Here is a 27,416-nt window from a genome sequence, read left to right on the forward strand (position 1 = left end):
CGGGTTGTCAGTGGCGACAGGAGGAGGCGGGGCCCGGCTGGGAACGCGAGGGCGTGATAAACGCTCGTCCTTTGCGGTACGCCTCACCGTCGCTCCCGTCAGTCAGGCAGTCAGTCACTGCTTTCGCCAGGCTCGGCCCCGCCCCCCCGACCTGACACTTACCGCGCGGTTGTCAGGGGTGACGATTGCGGGCGGGGCGAAAGAGGACGGGGGTGGGGGGGGGCGGCTGGGGTGTGCCTTCAACGGGGCGGGTCCCACGGCCTGTCACTTACCACTTGGTTGTCAGGGGTGACGATTGTGTGCGGAGCGAAAGAGGACGGGGGGCGGAGGGTGCGCGTTGAACGGGGCGGGTCCCAAGACCTGTCACTCACGAGCAGTTGTCAGGGGTGACGATTGTGTGCGGAGCGAAAGAGGACGGGGGGCGGAGGGTGCGCGTTGAACTGGGCGGGTCCCAAGACCTGTCACTCACGAGCAGTTGTCAGGGGTGACGATTGTGTGCGGAGCGAAAGAGGATTGGGGGGAGGGGCGGGGGACGGCGGGCTGTGCGTTCAATGGGGCGGGTCCCACGACCTGTCACTCACCACGCGGTTGTCAGCGGTGACGATTGTGTGCGGAGCGAAAGAGGACCGGGGGGGCGGGGGCGGGGGCGGGGGACGCGTTGAACGGGTCGTGTCCCACGACCTGTCACTCACGAGCAGTTGTCAGGGGTGACGATTGTGTGCGGAGCGAAAGACGATTGGCGGGGTGGGCTCGGTCTCTGCGTTCAACACATGGTTTGTGGCGCACGTTGAGGCGGCGTGCGCGTGAAGGGCTCGGCGGAGGGGGGGGCGGTGTGGGGGTGGGTGTTACGAGCACGTCCGACTGTCGCCGTCACTGCGTACTGCGTGGAAACCTGCTCCGCCCCCATCAGTCGTACGTCACGTCGGTAACCCCCCCCTGACCCGACCCGACCCTCCACTCCAAGCCGACGCTGCGTACGTACGCGTCCCCGGGCCATCGCGAGCGCACGCGCGTGAGGCGACGGTTTTTTTTGTCGGTGTGTGTTTGGCCGAGACGCTCGGACAAGATGGCGGCGGCGGCGGCCAAGAGGAGCGGGACGGGGACGGTGGCGGTGGTGGAGTGTCACCGGGCGGGCCCCGGACCTGGATCTGGGGCCGGTGGGCAGGAGGCCGAGCAGCAACAGCAGCAGGAGCAGCAGCGGAGGAGGAGGAGGCAGCGACAGCAGCAACAGGCCCCGGCTGTCGGCCTGGCCGCGCCCCGCACGGTCAAGCAGGAGGAGCAACAGCAGCAGCAGCAGGAGGAGGGCGAGGTGGTGGAGGTGGAAGTGGAGGTGGAAGTCCAGCAAGAGGAGGAGGAGGAGGAGGAGGAGCAGCAGCGAGGGCACAGGGCCCGGGGCCTGCAGCGCCACCACAGCCCGGGCCGGGCCAGGAGCGGGGCGTCGGGCAGGGAGCGGCCGCAGGTGAGCGAGGGAAGGAGGGTGGGTAGTACTGATAGTAACAGTGTGTGGGGGTGGGTTAGTACTGTCAGTGTGTGTTTGGGGGGGGGGGGGGTTAGTACTGTCTGTGTGTGTGGGGTTTAGTACTGTCAGTGTGTGTGTGTTTGGGGGTTAGTACTGTCAGTGTGTGTGTTTGGGGGTTAGTAGTGTTTGGGGGTTAGTACTGTCAGTGTGTGTTTGGGGGTTAGTACTGTCAGTGTGTGTGTGGGGGTTAGTACTGTCAGTGTGTGTGTGGGGGTTAGTACTGTCAGTGTGTGTGTTTGGGGGTTAGTGCTGTCAGTGTGTGTTTGGGGGTTAGTACTGTCTGTGTTTGGGGGTTAGTAGTGTTTGGGGGTTAGTACTGTCAGTGTGTGTTTGGGGGTTAGTACTGTCAGTGTGTGTGTGGGGGTTAGTACTGTCAGTGTGTGTGTTTGGGGGTTAGTACTGTCAGTGTGTGTTTGGGGGTTAGTACTGTCTGTGTGTTTGGGGGTTAGTAGTGTTTGGGGGTTAGTACTGTCAGTGTGTGTTTGGGGGTTAGTACTGTCAGTGTGTGTGTGGGGGTTAGTACTGTCAGTGTGTGTGTTTGTGGGTTAGTACTGTCAGTGTGTGTTTGGGGGTTAGTACTGTCTGTGTGTGTTTGGGGGTTAGTAGTGTTTGGGGGTTAGTACTGTCAGTGTGTGTGTGGGGGTTAGTACTGTCAGTGTGTGTGTGGGGGTTAGTACTGTCAGTGTGTGTGTTTGGGGGTTAGTACTGACAGTGTGTGTGTTTGGGGGTTAGTACTGTCAGTGTGTGTTTGGGGGTTAGTACTATCAGCGTGTGTGTTTGGGGGTTAGTACTGTCAGTGTGTGTGTTTGGGGGTTAGTACTGACAGTGTGTGTGTTTGGGGGTTAGTACTGTCAGTGTGTGTTTGGGGGTTAGTACTGTCAGTGTGTGTTTGGGGGTTAGTACTATCAGCGTGTATGTTTGGGGGTTAGTACTGTCAGTGTGTGTGTTTGGGGGTTAGTACTGTCAGCGTGTGTGTTTGGGGGTTAGTACTGTCAGCGTGTGTGTTTGGGGGTTAGTACTGTCAGTGTGTGTGTTTGGGGGTTAGTACTGTCAGCGTGTGTGTTTGGGGGTTAGTACTGTCAGTGTGTTTGGGGGTTAGTACTGTCAGTGTGTGTATTTGGGGGTTAGTACTGTCAGTGTGTGTGTTTGGGGGTTAGTACTGTCAGTGTGTGTGTTTGGGGGTTAGTACTGTCAGCGTGTGTGTTTGGGGGTTAGTACTGTCAGTGTATGTTTGGGGGTTAGTACTGTCAGTGTCTGTGTTTGGGGGTTAGTACTGTCTGTGTTTGGGGGTTAGTACTGTCAGCGTGTGGGGGTTAGGGTGTGTGTGTTAGTACTGTCTGTGGGGGTTAGTGGGTGTGTGTTAGTACTGTCAGAGTGGGAGTTAGGGGGTGTGTGTTAGTACTGTCTGTGTGGGGGTTAGTTCTGTCTGGGGGGGGGTTAGGGGATGTGTGTGTTAGTACTGTCTGTGCGGAAGTTAGGGTGTGTGTTCGTACTGTCAGTGTGTGGGGGTTAGTGGGTGTGTGTTAGTACTGTCAGTGTGTGGGGGTTAGTGGGTGTGTGATAGTACTGTCAGTGTGTGGGGGTTAGTGGGTGTGTGTTAGTATTGTCTGTGTGGGGGTTAGGGGGGTGTGTGTTAGTACTGTGTCTGTGGGGGTTAGTGGGTGTGTGATAGTACTGTCAGTGTGCGGGAGTTAGGGGGTGTGTGTTAGTACTGTCTGTGTGGGGGTTAGTACTGTCTGGGGGGTTAGGGGATGTGTGTTAGTACTGTCAGTGTGTGGGGGTTAGGGGGTGTATGTTAGTACTGTCAGTGTGTGGGGGTTAGTTCTGTCTGGGGAGGTTAGGGGATGTGTGTTTGTACTGTCTGTGTGGGGGTTAGGGGGTGTGTGTGTTAGTACTGTCTGCGGAGGTTAGGAGGTGTGTGTTAGTACTGTCTGTGTGGGGGTTAGTGGGTGTGTGATAGTACTGTCAGTGTGTGGGGATTAGGGGGTTGTGTCTTAGTACTGTCAGTGTGTGGGGGTTAGGGGGTGTGTGTGTTAGTACTGTCTGTGCGGAGGTTAGGGTGTGTGTGTTCGTGCTATCAGTGTGGGGGTTAGTGGGTGTGTGATAGTACTGTCAGTGTGCGGGGGTTAGGGGGGTGTGTTAGTATTGTCAGTGTGTGGGGGTTAGTGGGTGTGTGTTAATACTGTCAGTGTTGGGGTTACGGGGTGTGTGTCAGTACTGTCAGTGTGGGGGTTAGTATTGTCTGTGGGGGTTAGGGGGGTGTGTTAGTACTGTCAGTGTGCGGGGGTAAGGGGTGTGTGTTAGTATTGTCAGTGTGTGGGGGTTAGGGGGGTATATTAATACTGTTAATGTGTGAGTTTGGGTCTCCTAGAATTATAAAAATTTACAGCACAGATGGAGGCCGTTCGGCCCACTGTCTCCGTGCCGTCCAGCAAAGAGCTATCCAGTCTAATCCCACTTTCCAGTTCTTGGTCTGTAGCTCCTTTGGTTACGACAGTTCAAGTGCACATCAAAGTACTTTTTAAATGCGTTTCGGTCTCTATTACCCTTTCAGGCAGTGGGTTCTGGACCCCCACCACCTTCTGGGTGAAGAAATTTCCCTCTAAACCTCCCCCCAATTACTTTAAATCTATGCCCCCTGGTTGTTGACCATTCTACTAATGGAAATAGGTCCGTCCTATCCACTCTGTCCAGGCATCTCATCATTTTATGCACCTCAATTAGGTCTCCCCTCAACCTCCTCTGTTCCAAAGAAAACAACCCCAGCCTATCCAATCTTTCGTCGCAGCTAGAAATCTGCAGTCCAGGCAACATCCTTATAAATCTCCTCTGTATGCTCTCAAGTGCAATCACATCTTTCCTGTAATGTGGTGACCAGAACTGCACGCAGTACTCTAGCTGTGGCCTAATTCGTGTACTAGTGATGTGTATTAATACTGTCAGTGTGTGTGGGTTGAGGGCTGGGGGTGTATTAATACTGTCAGTCTGTGTGGGGTGGGGGTGTATTGATCATGTCAGTGTGTGTGGGTTGAGGGGGGGTGGGGGGGTTGTATTAATATTGTGTGTGTGGGAGGTTAGGGGGGGTGTTTAACAAAAAAAAGACTTGCATTTCTATAGCGCCTTTCACGACCAACGGACGTCTCAGAGCGCTTTACAGCCAATGAAGTACTATCGAAGTGTTGTCACTGTTGTCATGTGGGTAACGTGGCAGCCACCTTGCGCACAGCAAGCTCCCACAAACAGTAATGTGATAATGACCAGATAATCTGTTTTTGTTATGTTGATTGAGGGCTAAATATTGGCCAGGACACTAGGGATAACTCCTCTGCTCTTCTTCGAAAGAGTGCCACGGGATCTTTTACGTTCACCTGAGGGGGCAGATGGGGCCTCGGTTTAACGTCTCATCCCAAAGACAACACCTCCGACAGTGCAGCGTTCCCTCAGCACTGCACTGCAGTGTCAGCCTAGATTTATGTTCTCAGGTTCCTGGAGTGGGACTTGAATCCACAACCTTTTGACTCAGAGGCGAGAGGTGCTACCCATTAAGCCACAGCTGACACCTTAATACTGTCAGTGTGTGTGGATTATGGAGGGTGTATTAGTACTGTCTGCGTGGGTTAGGGTCTCATAGAATCATGAAAATTTAGATCACAGAAGGAGGCCATTTCGGTCCATCGTGTCCGTGCCGGCCGACAAAGAGCTGTCCAGCCTAATCCCACTTTTCAGTTCTTGGTCCGTAGCCCTGTTGGTTACGTAGTTCAGTGCACATCAAAAGTACTTTTAAAATGTGTTGAGGGTTTTGGCCTCTAGCATCCTTTCAGGCTGAGTTCCAGACCCCCACCCCTCTCTGGGTGAAGACATTTCCCCTCAAATCCCCTCTAAACCTCCCCCCAATTACTTGAAATCTATGCCCCCTGGTAGTTGACCCCTCTGCTAATGGAAATAGGCCCTTCATATCCACTCTATCCCCTCATAATTTTATACACCTCAATCAGGTCTCCCCTCAGCCTTCTCTGTTCCAAAGAAAACAGACCCAGCCTGTCCAATCTTTCCTCGCAGCTAAAATTATCCAGTCCAGGCAACATCCTTATAAATCTCTTCTGTATCCTCTCAAGTGCAATCACATCTTTCCTGTAATGTGGTGACCAGAACTGCACGCAGTACTCTCGCTGTTGCCTAACTAGTATACTAGAGGTGTGTATTAATATTGTCACTGTGTGTGTGGGTTAACGTCTGTATTAATACTGTGTGTGGGTTGGGGGTGTATAAATAGTGTGTGTGTGTGTGGGTTAACGGATGTGTATTAATACTGTGTGTGGGTTGGGGGTGTATAAATTGTGTGTGTGTAGGTTAACGTGTGTATTAATACTGTGTGTGGGGTAGGGATATGCTTTTTTTATAAAAAAGGAAGACTTGCATTTCTATAACGCCTTTCACGACCAACGGACGTCTCAAAACACTTTACAGCCAATGAAGTACTGTTGAGTGTAGTCACTGTTGTAATGTGGGAGTGTAGTCACTGTTGTAATGAGCCAACTTGCGCACAGCAAGCTCCCACAAACAGCAATGTGGTAATGACCAGATAATCTGTTTTTGTTATGTTGATTGAGGGATAAATATTGGCACAGGACACCGGGGATAACTTCCCTGCTGTTCTTCGAATTAATGCCATGGGATCTTTTATGTCCACCCGAGAGGGCAGATGGGGCTTCGGTTTAACGTCTCATCCGAAAGACGGCACCTCCGACAGAGTGTCAGCCTAGATTTATGTGCTCGAGTCCCTGGAGTGGGACTTGAACCCATAACTTCTGACTGAGGCAAGAGTGCTACCCACTGAGCCACAGCTGACAATTTAATACTGTCAGTGTGTGTGGGTTATGGGGGATGTATTAATACTGTCAGTCTGGGTTAAGGTCTCAGAATCATAGAAATTTAGAACACAGAAGGTGGTCATTCGGCCCATCGTGTCTGTGCCGGCTGACACAGCTATCCAGCCGAATCCCACTTTCCAGCTCTTGGTCCGTAGCCCTGTAGGTTACGGCACTTCAAGTGCACATCAAAGTACTTTTTAAATGTGTTGAGGTTTTCTGCCTCTACAACCTTTTCAGGCAGTGAGTTCCATCATCCACCACCCTCTGAGTGAAGACATTTCTCCTCAAATCCTTTCTAAATCTCCTACTTTAATCTATTAGGAGCAGTCAGTATCTGTGAAGGACAGGGCAGCATTAATATTGTCTGTAGCCCTCAGTATTACGGTGTGAGACGCAGAGACAGTAATAAAGTGGGAGGAGTAATGTCGGTAACCTTCTATATCTGAGGGGCAGCATTAATACCGTCAGTAACACTATCGCTGAGGGACAAGGGAATATTGATGCCATCTATAATCTGTATGTGTGAGGAGCAGGGTTAGCAATAGATGGAGAATATTAATACTGTCAGTAACACTCAGTATCAGTGTGATGGGCCAAGGATTGCACTAGTCCTGTCCGTTACTCTCAGTATCTATGTGAGGAGCCAAGTGGGGCATTAATACTGTCTATCATTCAGTATCCATGTGAGGGGCATATGGAGTATTAATGCTGTCCATTCCCCTCTATCTGTGTAAGGAGCAGTATTAATACTGTCAGTATCTGAGAGAGGCGTTATATTAATGCTGTCAGTAACCCTTGGTGTTTGAGGGGCAGTATTAATATGGTCAATAACCCTCAATAACTGAGGCCGTGGCCGTATTAGTCACTTACCATCAGTATTTGTGTGAGAGCACAGGAGCATTTATTTTATTAAAAGGCAGTCCCTCGGGGTCGAGGATGACTTGCTTCCACACTAAAAATGAGTACTCAGGAGACTGATGAACTGATTTTAAATGGTGGCAGATGCCTGTGCGTGCATTATTTTAACGTGGGGTGGCTGTTGCATACCAGCAGGGGAGCATTTATACTGTCAGTTACCCTCAGTATCAGTGAGAGAGAGACAGGGTCAGTAATGGAGCGGGGGAGTATTAATATTGTCAGTTGCCCTCAGTATCTGAGGGGCAGGAGAGTATTAATACTGTCAGTAACCCTCAGTTTCTGTGTGAGGTGCAGTGGGAGTATGAATACTGTCAGTAACAATCATATCCATGTTTGAGGGGCAGCGAGCAATAGAGCGGGGGAGCGTTAATGCTATATTGCCCATCTGCGTCAGTGTATGAGGGCCAGGCTCATTAGTCGGATGTATTAATACAGTTAGTGACGACATTTAGATAGCACCTTTAACGTAGTAAAACGTCCGAAGACTCATCAGACAAAATATGACACCGAGCCACATGAGATATTGGGACGGGTGACCAAAACCTTGATCAGTGAGGTAGGTTTTAAGAAGCGTCTTAAAGGAGGAAAGAGAAGCGAAGAGGTTTAGTGAGGGAATTCCAGAGCTTGGGGCCTAGGCAACAGAAGGCACGGCCGCCAATCAGGGATGCACAAGATGCCGTGTGTAAGAAGCAGGGTCAGTAATGTTTCCACTTGTGGGGGAGACCAGAACTTGGGGCCATAAATACATGATGGTCACTAATAAATCCAAAAGGGAATACAGGGGAAACTTCTTTACCCAGAGAGCGGTGAGAATGTGGAACTTGCTACCACAAGGAGTTGAGGCGAATAGCATAGATGCATTTAGGGGGAAGCTAGATAAGTTCTTGAGGGAGAAAGGAATAGAAGGATGTGTTGATGGGGTGAGATGAAGAGGGGTAGGAGGAAGCTCGTTGGCAGTTGGGCCGAATGGCTTCTTTCTGTGCAGTAAGTTCTGTGTGGTTCTATGAATCAGTCTACTTCTAAAGAACATAGAAACATAGAAATTTACAGCGCAGAAGGAGGCCATTCCGGCCCATCGTGTCTGCGCCGGCCGATAAAGAGCCACACGGCCCTTGGTCAGCAGTCCTAAAGGTTGCATATAAACCTATGAACAATGACGGAAAGGCAAAGAGCACCCAGCCCAGCCAGTCCGCCTCACACAACTGCGACACCCCTTATACTAAGACTTTCTACACTCCACCCCAACCGGAGCAATGTGATCTCCTGGGAGAGACGAAAGTCAGATTTAAAAACCCAGGCCAATTTAGGGAGAAAAAATCTGGGAAAATTCCTTTCCGACCCATCCAGGCGATCGAAACTAGTCCAGGAGATCACCCTGGCCATATTCTATTCCCTGCATTACTGACCATTATATCTGCTCCGTCCAACAAAAGGTCATCCAGTCTAATCGCAGTTACCAGCTCTAGGTCCGTAACCTTGCAGGTTACTGCACTTTAAGTGCCCATCCCAACATCTCTTAAAAGTGGTGAGGGTTTCTGCATCCATCACTCTTCCAGGCAGGGAGTTCCAGATCTCCACAACCCTCTGTGTAAAGAAGCCCCCCTCAAATCCCCTCTAAACCTTCCACCAACCACCTTAAAACTATGCCCCCTTGTAATCGACCCCTCCACCAATGGAAATAGACCCTTACTATCCACTATGTCCAGGCCTCTCAATATTTTGTACACCTCAATGAGGTCTCCTCTCAACCTCCTCTGTTCCAATGAGAACAAACCCAGCCTATCCAATCTGTCCTCATAACTAAGATTCTCCATTCCAGGCAGTAAATATCCTCTGCATCCTCTCCAGTGCAATCACAGTCTTCCTATAATATGGCGACCAGAACTGCATGCAATACTCCAGCTATGGCCTAACCAAAGTATTCTACAATTTAAGTGTAACCTCCCTGCTCTTATATTCTATGCCTCGGCCAATAAAGTCAAGCGTTCCGTATGCCTTCTTAACCACCTTGTCCACCTGGCCTGCTACTTTCAGGGATCTGCGGACAAGCACTCCAAGGTTCCTTTGTTCATCTACACTATTAAGTGACCTACCGCTTAACGTGTATAACGTTTCCTTATTAGCCCTCCCAAAGTGAGCATTACCTCACACTTCCAAGTTAAATTCCATTTTCCACTGCTCTGCCCACCTGACCAGTAGATTGATATCCTCCTGCAGCCCATGACTTTCCTCTTCATTATTAACCACACAGCCAATTTTAGTGTCATCTGCAAACTTCTTAATCATACTCCCTATATTCAAATCTAAATCATTGATATATACCACAAAAAGCAAGGGTCCCAGTACTGAGCCCTGCGGAACCCTACTGGAAACATCCTTCCAGTCACAAAAATATCCATCAATCATTACCCTTTGCTTCCCACCTCCAAGCCAATTTTGGATCTAACTTGACACTTTGCTCTGGATCCCATAGGCTTTAATCTTTGTGACCAGGCTACCATGTGGGATCTTATCAAAAGCTTTGCTAAAGTCCATATATACTACATCGTATGCACTACCCTCATCGATCCTCTTGGTTACCTCCTCAAAAAATTAAATCAGGTTAGTCAGACACGATCTTCCCTTAACAAATCCGTGCTGACTGTCCTTAATTAATCCTTGCCTTTCCAAATGCAGATTTATCCTGTCTTTCAGGATTTTTTCCAATAATTTTCCCACCACTGAGGTTAGGCTGACAGGCCTGTAATTACTCGGCCTATCCCTTTCTCCCTTCTTAAACAAGGGTACTACATTAGCAGTCCTCCAATCCTCCTGCACCATTCCTCACACCAGGCTTCATAGAAAAATTACAACACAGAAACATAGAAAATAGGTGCAGGAGTAGGCCATTCGGCCCTTCGAGCCTGCACCGCCATTCAATAAGATCATGGCTGATCATTTCTTCAGTACCCCTTTCCTGCTTTCTCTCCATACCCCTTGATCCCCTTAACCGTAAGGGCCATATCTAACTCCCTCTTGAATATATCCAATGAAATGGCATCAACAACTCTCTGCGGCAGGGAATTCTGCAGGTCAACAACTCTCTGAGTGAAGAAGTTTCTCCTCATCTGAGTCCTAAATGGCCTACCTCTTATCCTAAGACTATGTCCCCTGGTTCTGGACTTCCCCAACATCGAGAACATTCTTCCCGCATCTAACCTGTCCAGTCCCATCAGAATCTTAGATGTTTCTATGAGGTCCCCTCTCATCCTTCTAAACGCAGTGAATAAAGACCCAGTTGATCCAGTCTCTCCTCATATGACAGCCCAGCCATCAGTCTGGTGAACCTTCGTTCCACTCACCCAATAACAAGAACGTCCTTCCTCAGACTAGGAGACCAAAACTGAACACAATATTCCAGGTGAGGCCTCACTAAGGCCTATACAAGTGCAGTAAGACCTCCCTGCTCCTATATTCAAATCCCCTAGCAATGAAGGCCAACATACCATTTGCCGCCTTTACCCGCCTGCTGTACCTGCATGCCCACTTTCAGTGACTGATGAACCATGACACCCAGGTCTCGTTGCACCTCCCCTTTTTCTAGTCTGCCGCCATTCAGACAATATTCTGCCTTCGTGTTTTTGCCCCCAAAATGGATAACTTCACATTTATCCACATTATATTGCATCTGCCATGTATTTGCCCACTCACCTAATCTGTCCAAGTCACCTTGGCGTCCTCCTCACAGCTCACACCGCCACCCAGTTCAGTGTCATCCGCAAACTTGGAGATATTACACTCTATTCCTTCATCCAAATCGTTAATGTATATTGTAAAGAGCTGGGGTCCCAGCACTGAGCCCTGCGGCACCCCACTAGTAACTGCCTGCCAATCTGAAAAGGACCCGTTTATCCCGACTCTCTGCTTCCTGTCTGCCAACCAGTTCTCTATCCACGTCAGTACATTATCCCCAATAGCATGCGCTTTGATTTTGTACACCAATCTCTTGTGTGGGACCTTGTCAAAAGCCTTTTGAAAGTCCAAATACACCACATCCACTGGTTCTCCCTTGTCCACTCTACTAGTTACATCTTCAAAAAAATTTCAGAAGATTCGTCAAGCATGATTTCCCTTTCATAAATCTATGTTGACTTGGAACGATCCTGTCACTGCTTTCCAAAAGGGCTGCTATTTCATCCTTAATGATTGATTCCAACATTTTCCCCACTACTGATGTCAGGCTAACTGGTCTATAATTACCCGCTTTCTCTCTCCCTCTTTAAAAAAAAAAAGTGGCGTTATATTAGCTACCCTCCAGTCCATAGGAACTGATCCAGAGTCGATAGATTGTTGGAAAATGATCACCAATGCATCCACTATTTCTAGGGACACTTCCTTAAGTACTCTGGGATGCAGACTATCAGGACCCAGGGATTTATCGGCCTTTAATCCCATCAATTTCTCTAACACAATTTCTAGCCTAATAAGGATATCTTTCAGTTCCTCATTCTCACTCGACCCACTGTCCCCTAGTACATTCGGAAGGTTATTTGTATCTTCCTTTGTGAAGACAGAACCAAAGTATTGGTTCAATTGGTCTGCAATTTCTTTGTTCCCCATTATAAATTCACCTGAATCTGACTGCAAGGGACCTACGTTTGTCTTTACTAATCTTTTTCTCCTCACATATTTATAGAAGCTTTTGCAGTCAGTTTTTATGTTCCCTACAAGCTTCCTCTCGTACTCTATTTTCCCCTTCTTAATTTAACCTTAGTCCTCCTCTGTTGAATTCTAAATTCCTCCCAGTCCTCAGGTTTGTTGCTTTTTCCAGGCAATTTTTCTGCCTCTTCCTTGGTTTTAACACTATCCTTAATTTCCCTTGTTAGCCATGGTTGAGCCACCTTCCCAGTTTTATTTTTACTCCAGATGTACAATTGCTGAAGTTCATCCATGTGATCTTTAAAGGTTTGCCATTGCTTACCCACCGTCAACCCTTTAAGTATCCTCTGCCAGTCTATTCTAGCCAATTCACACCTCATACCGTTGAAGTTACCCTTCCTTAAGTTCAGGACCCTAGTTTCCAAATTAACTTTGTCACTCTCCATTTTAATAAGGAATTCTACCATATTATGGTCACTTTTCCTCAAAGGGCCTCGCACAGCAAGATTGCTAATTAATCCCTTCTCATTACACATCACCCAGTCTAGGATAGCCAGCTCCCTGGTTGGTTCTTCAACATATTGGTTCAGAAAACCATCCCGAATACATGCCAGGAAATCCTCCTCCACCGCATTGCTGCCAGTTAGATTAGCCCAATCTAAATATATATTAAAGTCGCCCATGATTACTGCTGTACCTTTATTGCACACATCCCTTATTTCTTGTTTGATGCTGTCCCCACCCTCACTACTACTATTTGGTGGTCTATACACAACTCCCACTAACATTTTCTGCCCTTTGGAATTCCGCAGCTCCACCCATACCGATTCCACATCATCCAGCCTAATGTCCTTCCTTACAATTGCATTGATTTCCTCTTTAACCAGCAATGCCACCCCACCTCCTTTTCCTTTCTGTCTATCCTTCCTAAATGCTGAATACCCCTGGATGTTGAGTTCCCAGCCTTAGTCACCCTGGAGCCATGTCTCCGTGATGCCAATCACATCGTATCCGTTAACTGCTATCTGCGCAGTTAATTCATCCACCTTATTCCGAATACTCCTCGCATTGAGGCACAGAGCCTTCAGGCTTGTCTTTTTAACACACTTTGCCCCTTTTGAATCTTGCTGCAATGTGGCCGTTTTTGCTTTTTGCCTTGGGTTTCTCTGCCCTCCACTTTTACTATTCTCCTTTCTATCTTTTGCTTCTGACCCCCCCCCCCCCCTTCTATTTCCCTCTGTCTCCCTGCATAGGTTCCCATCCCCCTGCCATATTAGTTTAACTCCTCCCCAACAGCACTAGCAAACACTCCCCCTGGGACATTGGTTCCGATCCTGCCCAGGTGCATACCGTCCGGTTTGTACTGGTCCCACCTCCCCCAGAACCGGTTCCAATGTCCCAGGAATTTGAATCCCTCACTTCTGCACCATTTCTCAAGCCATGTATTCATCTGAGCTATCTTGCGATTCCTACTCTGACTAGCACGTGGCACTGGTAGCAATCCTGAGATTACTACTTTTGAGGTCCTACTTTTTAATTTTACTCTAAGCTCCCTAAATTCGTCTCGTACGACCTCATCCCATTTTCTACCTATATCGTTGGTACCTACATGCATCATGACAACTGGCTGTTCACCCTCCCTTTTCAGAATGTCCTGCACCCGCTCCGAGACATCCTTGACCCTTGCACCAGGGAGGCAACATACCATCCTGGAGTCTCGGTTGAGGCCGCAGAAACGCCTATCTATTCCCCTTACAATCGAATCCCCTATCGCTATCAGTCTCCCACTCTTTTTCCTGCCCTCCTGTGCAGCAGAGCCAGCCACGGTGCCATGAAGGAGGCCATTTGCCCCATCATGTCTACGCCGGTCGAAAAAAATCTACCCAGCCTAATCCCATCTTACAGCACTAGGTCCGTAGCCCTGTAGATTTCGGCTCTTCTAAGTGCACATCCAAGTAAAGGGGGTTTCTGCCTCTACCACCCTTTCAGTCAGTGAGTTCCAAACCCCCACCACCCTCTGGGTGAAGTAATGTTTCCTTATCTCCCCTTAAACCTTTTATCAATTACTTTAAATCTGTGCCCCCTGGTTGTTGACCCCTCTGCTAAGAGAAATAGGTCCTTCCTCTCCACTCTATCCAGGCCCCTCATAATTTTATACACCTCAATTAAATCTCCCCTCAGCCGCCTCTGTTCCAAGGAAAATAACCCCAGCCTATCCAATCTTTCCTCATAGCTAAAGTTTTCCAGTCCTGGCAACATCCTCATAAATCTCCTTTGCACCCTTTCCAGTGCAATCGCATCTTTCCTGCAATGTGGTGGCCAGAATTGCAGGCAGTACTCAAACTGTGGCCTAACTTGTGTTTTATACAGTTTTAGCATAACTTCCCTGCTCTTGTATTCGATGCCCCGGCTAAAGGAAAGCATTCCGTATGCCTTTTCAAGTACCTTATCGACCTGTCCTTCTACCTTTAAGAGTCTGTGGACATATACGCCAACGTCCCACTGTTCCTCCACCCTCTCAGTATCTTCCCATTTAATGTGTATTCCCTTGCCTTGTTGCTCCTCCCCAAATGCATTACCTCACACTTTTCCGGATTAAATTCCATCTGCCACTTTTCTGTCCTGCAGTCGAGAGCTTTCCTCCTCACTGTCAACCACATGGCTAATTTTTGTTTCATCTGCAAATTTCTTTATCATGGCCCCTACATTTAAGTCCAAATCATTAATATATATTACAAAAAGTAAGGGGCCGAATACTGAGCCCTGGGGAACCCCATAACCATTATCTGTTGCTCGAAGGGCAATTTCGCAAGTCGGGTGACTAGTCGTTGCCTGTGAGGGTTCTTGAATTAAATACCAAATGACACACTAGACAATGGTGGTACCGTTAATGTTAGTTTAATACAGAAGAAGTACAAGACTCGCCACTTATACTTTCTAGTTACCCAATAGGTGATTAGTCTGTCCTAACACTGTTCCATCAAGGGTCTCTTCCCTGGTCCCTACTTCTGCCGAGTGTTAGGTTCTCGCTATAGACTGTCCGAACTTGTCTATCTTGATGCCCTCCTTTTCATGCCTAACTAGTCGAGTTGGGGCCAGTAAGTCTGAGTTGATCAGGGTATTTCCTGCTGTCGAGTTGGTGCCAGTAAGTCTGAGGTGATCAGGGTGAAATTGACAGTGCATACTCTCTGTCTTTATGTTGGGGGAAATTGGGTGCCTGGACCGGTGACCTTATGGCCAGTACTTCCACATTCCTCCCTTTGATCAAATATCATATATATAAAATGATTTAATCACAGTAGGGTTTCGGCTTCGATACGGGGTCTTCTTTGCACTTGTCCTCTTCTTTTGATTTCAATAATTTATTTGTTTTAAATTCTCATAGGTCTCAACGGGTGAGTGCAGAAGCTTGGATTGGGTATCGGGCAAATTTTTGTTTTAAAACCTGCTTTATTTTGTCCGGTCAATCCCTTTATCTAAGCGTTCAGATTAGTAATATCTAAGGTATTGACTGTGGCCATTCCTGCCCCGTACGCTGTACCTATGTCATTTGCAATGCGTCTTTTCCGCCTACTCCTACTTTTCGCCTTATTCGGTCCTATTTCTTGTCTCAACAGTAGTGAGGTCAGGTCCTGTTACAATTTCCTTAAATTGTCTGGGCATCAGTTGGACAACTGAATATTACTCATGTTAAGTACAACAGGTATCAACTCATACTGTACATTGTCATCAAATTACAGTAATAAACAAACACACAAAACGCAAAACTGTTCTGATTCCACCCTGTAGGATAATAAAACACAGCATCAGTTGCTCTCCTTATGGAGTAGGTCTTCTCAATCTCCTCGAACCCGGGGCAGAGCCAGGCAAAGGTATTGGATGGTTTCTAGTCCATGTGACTGTGTTCCTCGCTTCCGTCTCCTGGCCGGAGGTTAACTTGAGGTGTGAGACTCGTAGCTTTGAAACTCCGTGACAAACCGTCTGTTGGACTTGGTGCCGTCTCATCGTTGGGGGGCACGGGCTTCGTCAGGTATCCCTGGGGTGCGTACTTGGTCATCTTCTGAATCATTACCTTCTTTGGTGACTTCCACTGAACTACTTGCGGCCTCTAAATTTTGGATAGGCGGCAAGATGGATATTATACCTTGAGCTGGGATCGGGTTAGCTGCTGGGTCGGGTGCTGCAAGCCCTGTCTTCTGAATCTAACATAACGTGGTACATGTGACTGTTCATTTTCCCAAAGGGTTTTAGCTGGTTATGGTGGTGCCACTTATACTTCCCTTGGTCATCCATGACCTTGAACACTGAGGTGCTAGCCTTTTTCATTATACTAAATTTAGGGGCAAGGAAAGTGCCTTCCTTCTGGATTTTTACCGTTACTTGGTCTCCGATTTTTAATTCTCTTGGGTGTACCTTCCCATCAAAGTAGGCCTTACTTTTTTTATGTTTGTTTCCCAATTTCACTGCGGCAGCCATTCTAGCAGCTTCCAAATACTTGACCAAATTTGACATGTATTTCTCTGAGGACAAGGACGTTTTCTGGATCTCGTTCAAATCTAATCCCATGAAGGCTTGGACGCCTCTCATGACTCTTCCGGTCATTGGCTCGTGGGGTGAATAGCCTGTAGAGGCTACCACTGTGTTTTGGATGGCCATTAATACATAAGGGAGGACCTTGTTCCAGGACGTGTGGTTCTGCTGTACTAATTTACATAACATTGTTTTTAATGTCCGATTCATGCGCTCTACCACTCTGCTTGATTCCGGTTGGTAGGCGATATGGAATTTCTGTTTTACCCCTGCCAATTGCATGATCTGCTGCATCACTTGTCCTGTGAAATGTGTTCCCTGGTCAGAATCGATGCCCTCTGGCAATCCCCATCTGGAGAACACTTCTTCCATAAGTATTTTTGCGGTTGTGGCGGCTGAGTTATTGTTAGTTGGAAATGCTTCGATCCATTTGGAGAATACGTCCACCACTACGAGGATGTATTTCTTACCACCGGGACAGGTGGGTAAAGGTCCTACGTAGTCTTATCTGAAGTTGAGTCCAAGGGCCCTTGTCCTGTCTAGTATGTCCTAATTCTGCCTGGTTTTTGTACTGTGTTGGATTGTTCTGGGCACATATCAGACAGTTTTTAACGTACTCTTCCACTTCTTGCTGTATTCCAGGCCACCAGCATAGCTCCTTCAATTTGGCTGCGGTCCTATCTATTCCCTGAGCCCATTGATCCTGTAGTTCGGGGGAGGGGGTCATCTCTGAAGGGTTAAAAGTGAAAGTTTTCATGCAACACACCCGCGCATCATACGTTCTGGTGGGTACCTCGAATTGCTGCATTAAGTCTGATATTTTCCATAAACATCTATTGGCTGGGTCATAGGCTAAATCATAAATTCTCATCCAAACCAATTCCTATAATCTGTGTCTCCCATGATAAGTGGAGTGGATAGGCATGAATGTTGAAAGAAATAGTCTCCCAATCCTATCTCTAATGGCTTAGTGAACGTTGCCATTAGGCTATGGCCAGTAAAGCCATGAAGTAAGACTTTCTGGTCACTCATTTCGTCGTGTGTGAATTGGTGTTTGCTACTGAGGCAGGTTCTAGATCCTCCCATGTCCTATAACCTGCTGTAATGTGGCCACTAAAATTTGTTGTCGTCGTCATCAGCCCCGGAATCGAGGAAGACTTGCTTCCACTCCTGAAGTGAGTTCTTTGGTGGCTGAACGGTCCAATACGAGAGCCACAGACCCTGTCACAGGTGGGACAGATAGTTGTTGAGGGAAGGGGTGGATGGGACTGATTTGCCGCATGCTCTTTCCGCTGTCTGCTTGATTTCTGCAGGCTCTCGGCATTGAGACTCGAGGTGCTCAGCGCCCTCTCGGATGCACTTCCTCCACTTAGGGTGGTCTTGGGCCAGGGACTCCCAGACTTCCTGTGGCTATGGTTTGCCTCAGCCCCCTCATAACTTGGCTTCCCTCCTTTATGGAGCCGACAATCCCTGCTCCAATGTCCCAAATTCCCACAGTTTAACACTTGGGATTGACCCACATTATTTGATTCTTGACAAGGTGTTGCTTTCTGCTTGTACAGAGTGTTACCTTTCTTTTTCCCCATTTTATCAGTTCGACAAACACACATACCGATAATTTACACATTACCTTGGTTCTCTCTTTCATGCATAATAGCAGTATACACCCTTTTCTCCACTGGTCACATTCTTGAATTGGTCTGAAAATTTTTATTTTAAAATACCAAATATGTGTGATTGCCTCATGTCTGGAACTAGAGGTTTTTCACACAATTTAAACTTACCAAAATTCCATGATAATGAATGTTTGGTTTTCACAGGTTAATTAATCTCAATAACTCCAGATTAATTCAAACCAATTTCAAACTAACCTGTGCCAGTTGAAAAAACTATACAGACACACATACACACTTAAAGACAAGATAATAACCATTCAAGTGCTTTTAACTTTACCATTCAGAGGGTTTTAGTCCAACTTTCGTCCACCCGTGCCCATATCCAGGGGTTGTCTGATATGCATGCACTCGTCCCTTTTGGGCTGTGGGTTTGGGGTTTTCCTGGTACTCTCTCCATGAACTAGTCATGCGCATAATGATCCATGCTTCCGTGTGGATCTCATCGGAGGCTTCAAAATGCTTTACCATGAGCATTGACGTGGGAACATAAGGTTTTCCGCCACTGTGAACTTAGGGCGTCTGTCAAGGTTGTTGTATCTAAACCTGCCCCAAAGATGGTTTTAAGTACAACCCACAATCTTCCTGCATAGGCGACAGGGTGTTCCTGGTCTCCCTGTTTAAATTGGGCCATTTCGTCTACTGGATTTTTACTATCTACTCCAGCGGCTACCCACATGTCAGTTAGCGTGCCTGTGCCTCGCTGTTGTTCTCGGGGGAGAGCTCCGAAAATAATGGGCCCCACACATCGGGGTATAAATTTAACTGTCTCCATTTCGTCTAAACCACCCGTTACTGTGGCCTGGTCTACCGCTGCCCTCCATAAGTGGTAGTTCTTCCCGTCGAACGGGGTCACTTCCTTAGCTAAATTCTTCAACTGGGAGAAGGGGGTTACGTATGTGGAGGGTGCAGTGGCATCTGCTCCAGGAGTACGGGTAGTAGTTACAGGGTACATGGGGATAGGATCACTCCTTGGGGGTCCTGGGTATGGGGGTGGGTCATGGCCAGATGCCTGTGGTAGTGGACGATACTCCCAGCGGTCCATACCTGAGCTACAATCACCACCGCAGGGGTCACATTTACATGTCCCTCCCTGATTCTTCCTATTTTGTCGGAGCACTTGGGGGCCGTCTTCCCCAAAAGCCTGCACAACACTCTTTTGCACGATCAATTGGCTTTCTAATTCTTTGCTAGTTTTCTTGCACTGAGTATGGTCTGCTCTGTTTTCCCTATCGGTTATGTGAGCCTCTTGAAGGAATCTAAGGCCGGCTGCTAATTCGCGACATTTATTTTCCAACATAGCTACTTGGTCTTGAGCCTCTGTGTACTTTTGCCTCATTTTCTCCTCATTTTGCTTGCTGTTATCTGCCATAGTCATATTAGAGGCCAGATGCAACGTATGGAGTTTTAAAAATCGCTTTGGAGAGTCACAATTTGATTGGCTTGCTCCGCCAATTTGAGCCTCAATTCCTTAACTTCGTTTGTCAATTTTCCTACGGCTGTCTGACGTCCTGATGTTTCGTGCTCACGTTGGCTTTGTGACGTTTTGTTGAGGTCTCTTTGCTGAAGTAATACTGCATAACATGCTGCCAGTAAGACACATTTAGACTCCCTGCTTTTCGTTTCCTTTTTAGTTTTGTCGAAGAATGAGTCTCCTCCAGGAAATCCGGGTGAGCTCATTGTTTCAAGCCATTCCCTGAACTGGTTAAACTGCTGTTCCCACGACTGGGAGATTCCACCTTTTCCTGACATTTCTCCGATGTCTTTCCTATAGTTTTAACTCAGAATTGTCCCATCTGGGTCACCACTGTTGCTCGAACGGCAATTTCGCTCGGCGAGTGACGAGTAGTTGCCTGCGACGGTTCTTGAGTTAAATACCAAATGACGCACTAGATAATGGTGACACTGTTGATGTTCGTTTAATGCAAAAGTAGTACAAGACTCACCACTTATACTTTCTAGTTACCCAATAGTGTTATGTCCTTGGATGCTCTAATAATGACTCCACGAGGCAATGTGTTTTACTTGAACTGTCATGACCTTACTCCTTTATTTGTTAACTCCAGAATGAGGATCACACCTGGTGGCCTGCCTTTTATACTTGGCCAGGCACACCTGTACAGATAACCTACAAGTCTCCCACTGCTGTGCCCTCTGGTGGCACCCCTTGTGATAGTACCAACTTTAGGAAACATGACATCACTTCCCCCCTGAGCCTTTAGTGCAAATCGCCTCTGCATTGACTGTGCTCTGGGCATAGCTCTATCTGGTTGACCCTTGGCAGGTCATTTCAATCTTGGGTGAGTGGTTGGTGCAGTAGCGTGCTGGCGGTTGCTGTTTGTGTGTGTCCCTGACCACTCCATTCTCCCCCCACCCCATATAGATTATGCCGGAGGCTCATTGCATTCGTATACATTCAAGTTCAGAAAGACAAGTTTGCATTACATTTGTGGTTCCGTTGTGCGACAAGTATGTTAGACTGGTGAGATACATTATCGATGCGGTGACCGGTGCGTAAGGACAAGCGAGTTCCAGAACTGCTCGATGGTGTCTGCTGGCGGCCCGGTGCCTAGTGCTGGCAGTGGGAACCCAGTTGGCTCAAGTTGCTTGCTCTTGGGGCTGTTGCCGTGGTTCCTAGCGTCGGGCAGGCTCACAGATGCCTGTGACCTCCCTGTCCTTTCTTTGCGCCCCGGGTCGTTGCTGCTCCCTGAGGAGCTGTTGTCCAGCAGTGCACAGGGATCTGCTGACTCGCTAGCCTGGCGTTGTTTGGTTTGGGATCCTGGTTGGTCCTGGTCCCCTTTGGGGGGGACTGTAGCGGGTGACCCTTCGTTTCCGGGTATGGCCTTGGTGGCGATGGGATCTGGGGGCTGTGCCTTGGCACAGTTGGCTCTTTCAGGCTCGTGGCGGTGGGTGCCTGAGAGGTGGAGCCGATCAGGGGCAGGGTATCAATACTGGTGCTGTTGCCCTCCTGAGATCGCTTGCTCTGCAGCTCGTGTGTATTGGCTGCATGTGGCCACACTCCATGGTGCATAACTCTGGTCCCAGGGACACAGGCTACAGCATTGGGTAACTCGCTGGACCTGTGTGCTCCCGATGGGTGTCTGCCCGTTGCGTGCAGTTGAAATCCTACATCGCACAACTTTTCATTACTTATCGTGGATACTCTGCAGCTTCGATCGCGTGACTTTTCCTCGCTGGTTGCATGTACAAAACTCTGATCATCACTTGCACATTTTATTTCTCACTTACAAGCTATTGCATTGCTTGAGTGTGTGGAACTGCCCCTTTAATTGTCGTTGGTTGCAGGCCTCCTTTAAGAGAGCCTTGCTTTCTTTACCCCAATCCTCTTCTCCGTTTGATGCCACGTGTTGCTCCATCAGCGCTGTACCTCGTGTTCTGGCCGCGGCCATCTTTTTCTTCAGCGCCTCGCCTTGTGGTTTGGGTGTCATCTTTCCTCCGTCCGCGATGTCGACTGCGGTGATCCTCTTCTCCCCGGGTTCTGCCACCGACGCTGGGAAATCGCCTCTGGATCTGATTTTCTTCCTCCGGAGTCCTGCCACTGAAGCCTGGAAGGTGCGTTCGGGTCGTCTCGGCTGGATCATCTCCACGCAGTCATGCTGAGCGGTCTGTGCCTCGGGTGCTGTCCTGGTCTGCTCTCTTGTGCCGGATCCAATCTCAGGTGAGGGCTTGCTGTGCCTCCGACCGTGGAGGACATTGATCACTGGAAGGGTGAAGTATTCCCACTTCCAATGGATCTTCTCCACCCACCTTCTTCCGAATAGCGTTGGTCCATCACCTGCGACAATCCACAGAGGTAACTTGTGCACCGCGCCATCGTGGAGTACCTTTTTCATCCGCACTACCAATGACTGGGATAAGTTCATCGGTGTAGGTGCGCAGATTTGCCTGAACTGGGATCAACTTTGGTCGTTCAGCTTGATTGTCCCATAGCCTCTCAAAGGCTGCTTGATTCATTACTGACTGGCTCGCCCCCATGTTCACTTCCATGAAGACTGGAACACCATTTATCTCGACTTCCATCCTCAATGGAGAACATTCGATGGTGCAGGTAAACATGTTATATACCTCATCGTGGAGCTGAGCTGCCTCTCTGCCTATCGTTTCATAATCCGCGCTGGATTTATGGCCATTTGCAGACTCTTCATCGACACAGTGAGTCATATTTCTCTTACACATTCGCTGGAGCTGGTCTTTTGTGCTGCAGCCCTTGCATACATAGTCTTTAAAGCGGCACTGGTGAGCCCTGTGATTCCCTCCACAACGACAGCATGGTGCTACTCGACTAGCTCCCCTCAGCGGTCTCTGAGTTAAGGGACTCGGGGGGGGGGGGGGGGGGGCCTGTTCTCTCTTCCCTGAGAGGGTTCACGTTTTACAGTCCAGCCTCTAAAAGGCGCCACTCGGTGCACAGTACCTGCCGGGTTTGAGTCCTGAGGGTGAGTCATCTACCTAGAGCCGCAGGTCGAGGTCGTGAATGCCTGGCTCACAGAGATGGCCTTCTGCAGTGTGACTGTGGTATCCGCCGACAGTAGCTTATGAAGAAGGCCCTCATGGCCAATTCCAATGACAAAAATGTCCCGCAACGCATCGTTGAGGTGTTGCCGAAATCACACGCTGCCGCCAGCCTCCTGAGGTCTGTTGCGTATTTCACTATTTCCTGGCCTTCGGGCCGTCGGTGGATGTAGAACCGGTATCTGGCTGTGAGGATGCTCTCCTTGGGTTTGAGTTGCTCATGGATCAGGATTACGAGCTTCTCGTACGTCTTGGTCATTGTCTTTGCTGGTGCCAGCAAGTCCCTGACAAGGCCATAGACAGTGGGCCCACAACTGGTTAGCAGGATAGCTCTGCGCTTATGAGCCAGTGTGGCCGGGTCGTCTCCTGCCAGGTCGTTTGCTGTGAAGAAATGCCTCTCCACAAAGGCATCCCAATCATCACCATCGGCGAACTGCTGCACTGTACCAAGGGTAGCCATTTTCGCATGAAGGTCCGTAATCTCATTGCCAATTGTTATGTCCTAGAGATAGTGGATGCATTGGTTGTCATTTTCCAAAAATTGGTAGATTCTGGAACTGTTCCCGCAGATTGGAAGGTAGCTAATGTGACCCCGCTATTTAAGAAAGGAGGGAGAGAGAAAATGGGGAACCAGTTATCCTGACGTTAGTAATGAGGAAAATGCTAGCGTCTATTATTAAGGATGTGGTAACAGGGCACTTCGAAAATAATAATAGGGTAGGGCAGAGTCAACACGAATTTATAAAAGGGAAATCATGTTTGACGAATCTGAGTTTTTTGAGGTTGTAACTAAGAGAATAGATCATCATCATCATAGGCAGTCCCTCGGAATTGAGGAAGACTTGCTTCCACTCTTAGCATGAGTTCTTGGGTGGCTGAACAGTCCAATACGAGAACCACAGTCTCTGTCACAGGTGGGACAGATAGTCGTTGAGGGAAAGGGTGGGCAGGGAGCCTGGTTTGCCGCACACTCCTTCCATTGCCTGCGCTTGATTTCTGCATGTTCTCGGCGACGATACTTGAGGAGCTCAGTGCCCTCCCAAATGCACTTCCTCCGCTTAGGGCGGTCTGTGGCCAGGGACTCCCAGGTGTCAGTGGGAATGTCGCACTTTATCAGGGAGGCTTTGAGGGTGTCCTTGTAACGTTTCCTCTGCCCGCCTTTGGCTCGTTTGCCGTGGATGAGTTCCGAGTAGAGCGCCTGCTTTGGGAGTCTCGTGTCTGGCATGCGAACTCTGTGGCCTGCCCAGCAGAGCTGATCAAATGTGGTCAGTGTTTCAATGCTGGAGATGTTGCCCTGGACGAGGACGCTATTGTTTGTGCGTCTGTCCTCCCAGGGGATTTGCAGGATCTTGCGGAGACATCACTGATGGTATTTCTCCAGCGACTTGAGGTGTCTACTATACATGGTCCACGTCTCTGAGCCAAGCTCATGGTCTACAGGGCAGTAGTAATACCCGCCCTCCTGTAGAATAAATAAGGGGGTGACCAGTGGATGTGTATTTGGATTTTCAGAAGGCATTTGATAAGGCGCCACACAAAAGGTTATTTAACAAAATTAGGGCCCATGGCATTGGGGTAATATACTAGCATGGATTGAGGATTGGTTAACGGACAGAAAACAGAGAGTAGGAATAAATGGGTCATTTTCGGGTTGGCAGGCTGTGACTAGTGGGTTACTGCAAGGATCGGTGCTTGGGTCCCAGCTATTCACAATCTATTATCAGTGATTTGGCTGAGGGGACCAAATGTAATAGATCCAAGTTTGCTGATTATACAAAGCTAGATGGGAATGTAAGTTGTGAGAAGGATGCAAAGAGACTTCAATGGGATACCGACCGGCTAAGTGAATGGGCAAGAACATGGCAAATGGTGCACTTTCGCAGGAAAAATAGAAAAGCAGAGTATTTTTTAAATGGTGAGAGATTGGGTAATGTTGGTGTTCAGAGGGATCTGGGTGTCCTTGTACATGAATCACTGAAAATTAACATGCAGGTACAGCAAGCAATTAAGAAAGCAAATGGTATGTTGGCCTTTACTACAAGAGGATTTGAGTATAAGAGAAAAGATGCCTTGCTGCAATTATATATGGCTCTGGTGAGACCGCATCTCGAGTATTGTGTACAGTTTTGGTCTCATTATCTAAGGAAAGTTATACTTGGCATTGAGGGAGTGCAACGGAAGTTCAACAGACTTGATTCCTGGGATTGTCCAATGAGGAGAGATTGAGTAGACTAGGCCTATATTCTCTGGCGTTTAGAAGAATGAGAGATCTCATTGAAACGTACAAAATTCATACAGGGCTTGATGGGGTAGATGCAGGGAGGATGTTTCCCCTATCTGGGGAGTCTAGAACCAGGAGTTACAGTCTCAGAGTAAGCGGTCGGCCATTTAGGACTGAGATGAGGAGAAATTTCTTCACTCTGGAATTCTCTACCTCAGGGCGGTGGAGGCTCAGTGAGCATATTCAAGACAGAGATCGATAGATTTTTGGATATTAAGGGGATCACAGGTTATCAAGTGGATAGTGCAGGAAAGTGGAGTTGAGGTCGAAGATCAGCCATGATCGTATTGAATGGTGAGGCAGGCTCGAGGGGCTGAATGGACTACTTCTGCTCCTCATTCTTATGTTCTTATGAACCTCCATGTTACATCCTCAAAGAACTCAAATCAAATTCGTCAGACGTGACCTTCCCTTAACAAATCCATGTCGACGGTCATTGATTCATCCCGGTGTAATATGCATTGTACCCTAATTCAGCCACAATATAGTGTGGAGCCCAGCACTGCTGAACTGAGGCCTTACTAAGGTTTTCCATACGGCCATTATTGTTTCCTGGCTTTTAAATTCTATACCCCTAGAGATAAAATCTAAAGTTCTGTTATATTTTTTTGCAACCTGATGATACTGAGGCGCTGTTTGTAATGTTTTGTGAAGCTGTACCCACCCCCCACAAACTATTATACAGCACTGAGCCTACTGCCTGTAATCGAGCGGTGGAGTGTTAATACTGTCCGTATTGGAGTGGGTATGTAGTAATACTGTTGGGGGTAGGTGAGGCAGGATCAGTAACGTTAAGTTGGAAAAATTGATACCTCAGCGGGCCAGGCAGCATTTGTGGAGAGAGAAACAGAGTTTCGGATTAATGACCCTTCGTCAGAACTGGCGAATGTTCGAAATGTAGCAGATTCTTAAGGAAGTGCTGGGGCCCTGAAAGGGGGTGGGTGGGGGAGGGGGGATGGGAGGGGGGTGGGGGGGGTGGTGGTGGAAAGAACAAAAGGGAAGGTCCGTGATGCGGTGGTGGGGGGGGGGGCGGTGGGGTGGGGGTTGTAAGGCAGAAGTGATTTGAGTGACAAAAGGGATGATTGGCCAAATTGAGATGGTAATAGCGCAAGTTAGGAAACAAAAGATGAGTCTAGATAGGGTGTGAATGGCAGAATAATTACCAGCTACCATGGGAAAAAGATAGAAACAAAATAAAAGTAGAAACGGGAGAAGGAGTTTTTGTAAAAAGAAAAGGGAGGAAAGGGATAAAATACAGGCAGAGGTTTTGGTCTGAAATTGTTGAACTCAATGTTGAGTCTGGAAGGCTGTAAAGTACCTAAACGAAAGATGAGGTGCTGTTCCTCGAGTTTGCATTGAGCTTCGTTGGAACGCTGTCGGAGACCGAGGTCAGAGTGGGAGTGGAACGGAGAATTAAAGTGACAGGCGACCGGAAGCTCGGGGTCACCCTTACAGACTGAACATGAGGTGGTTCGCAAAGTGGTCACTCAATCTGCATTTGGTCTCCCCAACGTAGAGGAGACCAAATGCAGATTGTATACTAAATTGAAAGAAGTACAAGTAAATCGCTGTTTCACATGGAAGAAGTGTTTAAGAACATAAGAACATAAGAAATAGGAGCAGGAATAGGCCATATGGCCCCTCGAGCCTGCTCCGCCATTTAATAAGATCATGGCTGATCTGATCATGGACTCGGTTTTACTTCCCTGCCCGTTCCCCATAACCCCTTATCCCCTTATCGTTTAAGAAACTGTCTATTTCTGTCTTAAATTTATTTAATGACCCAGCTTCTACAGCTCTGAGGCAGCGAATTCCACAGATTTACACCCCTGTGAGAAAAAATTTCTCCTCATCTCAGTTCTAAATGGGTGGCCCCTTATTCCAAGATCATGCCCTCTAGTTCTAGTCTCCCCCATCAGTGGAAACATCCTCTCTGCATTCACCTTGTCAAGCCCCCTCATAATCTTATATGTTTCGATAAGATCACCTCTCATTCATTCTTCTGAATTCCAATGAGTAGAGGCCCAACGTACTCGACCTTTCCTCATAAGTCAACCCCCTCATCCCCGGGATCAACCTAGTGAACCTTCTCTGAACTGCTTTCAAAGTAAGCATATACGTTCTTAAATATGGAAATCAAAACTGCACGTAGTATTCCAGGTGTGGCCTCACCAATATCCTGTATAGCTGCAGCAAGACTTCACTGCTTTTATACCCCATCCGCAATAAAGGCCAAGATTCCATTGGTCTTCCTGATCACTTGCTGTTACCTGCATACTATCTGTTATGTATTTAACCCATGGCAACCTGTATCACACCACCACCACAGGGCCTACCTTTTGGGAGTCCCAAGGAGTCCCAGCAGCCCTTGGGAGCACTGTATATAAGCAGGCCACCCATGAGGTACCTGCGCTCTGGAGTCTAATTAAAGGAACTAAGGTCACGTTTACTCATTG

At 48.1% G+C, this 27,416-nt stretch overlaps 1 protein-coding gene across 5 annotated transcripts in view; it reads left to right on the forward strand.

Moving 5' to 3' along the window:
- Positions 1-879: 879 nt before the first annotated feature.
- zfp91 (ZFP91 zinc finger protein, atypical E3 ubiquitin ligase) overlaps positions 880-27,416 on the forward strand; it is a 123,453-nt gene continuing 96,916 nt past the window's right edge. For 2 of the 5 annotated variants that reach the window (XM_070890247.1, XM_070890248.1), the window contains exon 1: positions 884-1,459. In XM_070890247.1, coding sequence (XP_070746348.1) covers positions 1,067-1,459 — 393 coding nt within the window. In that variant the 5' untranslated portion in view covers positions 884-1,066. Of the gene's footprint in view, positions 1,460-27,416 lie in introns of all 5 variants that reach the window. The other 3 variants (XM_070890250.1, XM_070890251.1, XM_070890249.1) reach the window with 2 other exon arrangements.

The sequence above is a fragment of the Pristiophorus japonicus genome, chromosome 9 (genome assembly GCF_044704955.1).
Source record: "Pristiophorus japonicus isolate sPriJap1 chromosome 9, sPriJap1.hap1, whole genome shotgun sequence".
NCBI classification, from domain to species: domain Eukaryota; kingdom Metazoa; phylum Chordata; class Chondrichthyes; family Pristiophoridae; genus Pristiophorus; species Pristiophorus japonicus.